We start from the raw sequence: 1,834 nt of genomic DNA, 5'->3' as shown, positions 1-1,834 counted from the left end.
CGAGAGCTGCTCGAGAAAGGCTTCATCACACACTCACAGTCTCCTATTGCCGCCCCCGTCTTTTTCGTGGGTAGACAGGATGGAAGCTTGCGAATGGTGGTGGATTATAGAGCGCTGAACGGCATCCCTATAAAGGACAACTACCCTCTGCCGCGCATTCATGATCTAATCAACAGACTAGGGAAGGCACGGTGGTTCTCGAAGACCGATCTGCAGGATACCACCAGGTGGAGGTTAGCGAAGCTGACCAGTGAAAGACAGCGTTTCACACCAGGTACGGGACCTTTCAGTTTACAGTAATGCCGTTCGGCTTGGCTGGCCCACCTTCCACCTTCCAGCGCCTCATGAAAAATATATTCCTCGATGAACTGGAGGAATTCGTTACGGTCTACCTCGACGACGTTCTAATTTATTCAAAGACTCGGGACGAACATATTCAACATTTGAGGAGGGTTTTTGAAAAACTCAGGGAGGAAAAGCTCTACATCAAATTGTCAAAGTGTGAGCTGTGCAGACAACAGGTCCAATAATTGGGGTTCATCATCTCGGCAGAGGGAGTCACAGCAGACCCGCGGAAGCTGAAGACATTGATAGAATGGCCGGAACTTCTAATCAATCGGAAACAGTTGCGGGGTTTCCTCGGGATGGTTGGTTACTACAGGCGACCTATCCCAAACTCCAACAAGCTCGCTCATCCACTACACGAACTACTGAGAGACGGGACCGACATGGTATGGAGAATGCAACATTCCGAAGCGGTGAAGAACTTGAAGGAAGCACTTATCAACGTGGCGACATTAAAGATCTTTGATCCAGATAAGCCAGTCGTCCTCAAAACGGACGCTTCCAAACACGCGATTGGGGCGGTTTTGGAACAAGTTGGCGTTCCAATAGCTTTCGAGCCCCAGAAGATGGGGAAGAGGGAAAGTTTCATGCCAGACTACAAAAGCGAGCTTCTAGCTATAGTCCACGCCCTAATGAAATGGAAATCTTTTATTGGATCCAAAGTAGTCTCTGTAGAGACGGACCATGCAACACTTAGTCGAATTCTCTAGCAGAAGCATGTCACGTCCCGGCTAGGATACTGGCTAGACAAATTAGCTGATTTCAACATCAACGTAGTTTATAAGCCGGGCAAGCAGAATGTTGTAGCTGATGCGATAAGTAGAAGACAGGATTTCATCGGCCTGACTAAGGAAAGAAGCAGGGGCAGTTATCCTAGCCGGATCACCGAGACGGAGTTCTGGAGAGAACAATACGAATTGTGTGCAGACTTTAACATTCCGTGTAAAGCAGTAGCAAAATCCTCCAACAACGAGCAAGTCAGTACGCCAATATTGTTCAGGCAGAGGGAGTATGTGTGGGAAAATAAGTATCTGTGGGTTAGGACTAAAGCAGAATGGAGGCTGTGCGTGCCGACGGGCAGTTTACGAAAGATCATACTCCAGCAATTCCATGACCATACCCTAGCAGGGCATCCGGGGATCGAGAGAACACGAGTAGGCGTGCGTGGTTCCTTTGGGTGGCCGGAAATGGATAGAGACATTACTATCTTTGTGCAGTCGTGCGTGGCTTGCGCCCGGGGAAAGAGTTCGCATTTGCGTTCCGGAGGCCTTCTCCAGACGCTGCCAATTCCAAGTGCGCCATGGGAAGACATAGCAATGGACCTGATTCCTGCCAGTGCGGGCGGGGAGCGGGTCTGCCGCTGCCCTCCTCCGCCGACCCCGCAATTTGTCACCACCTTTTTGCCGGCGGCCGGCGCAGAGCGGCTCCGCCGCTGCGCTCCACCACCGACCCCGCAATTTGTCACCACCTTTTTGCCGGCGGCCGGCGC

General features: G+C 51.3%; 1 protein-coding gene across 1 annotated transcript; it reads left to right on the top strand.

Annotated features, from left to right (window-relative positions):
* Positions 1-78: 78 nt before the first annotated feature.
* CSUI_008006 (retrotransposon ty3-gypsy subclass) lies at positions 79-1,322 on the top strand (the record flags this gene model as incomplete). Its single annotated transcript, XM_068068146.1, has 4 exons — positions 79-274; positions 298-499; positions 662-1,007; positions 1,059-1,322. Coding segments are annotated over exons 1-4 (993 nt in total), but the record flags the coding sequence as incomplete, so codon positions are not given.
* Positions 1,323-1,834: the final 512 nt, after the last annotated feature.

Source organism: Cystoisospora suis (assembly GCF_002600585.1).
Source record: "Cystoisospora suis strain Wien I chromosome Unknown contig_4370, whole genome shotgun sequence".
Classification (NCBI taxonomy): domain Eukaryota; phylum Apicomplexa; class Conoidasida; order Eucoccidiorida; family Sarcocystidae; genus Cystoisospora; species Cystoisospora suis.
Note: the sequence above shows the minus strand (reverse complement) of the source record. Positions and strands in the feature narration are given on the sequence as shown.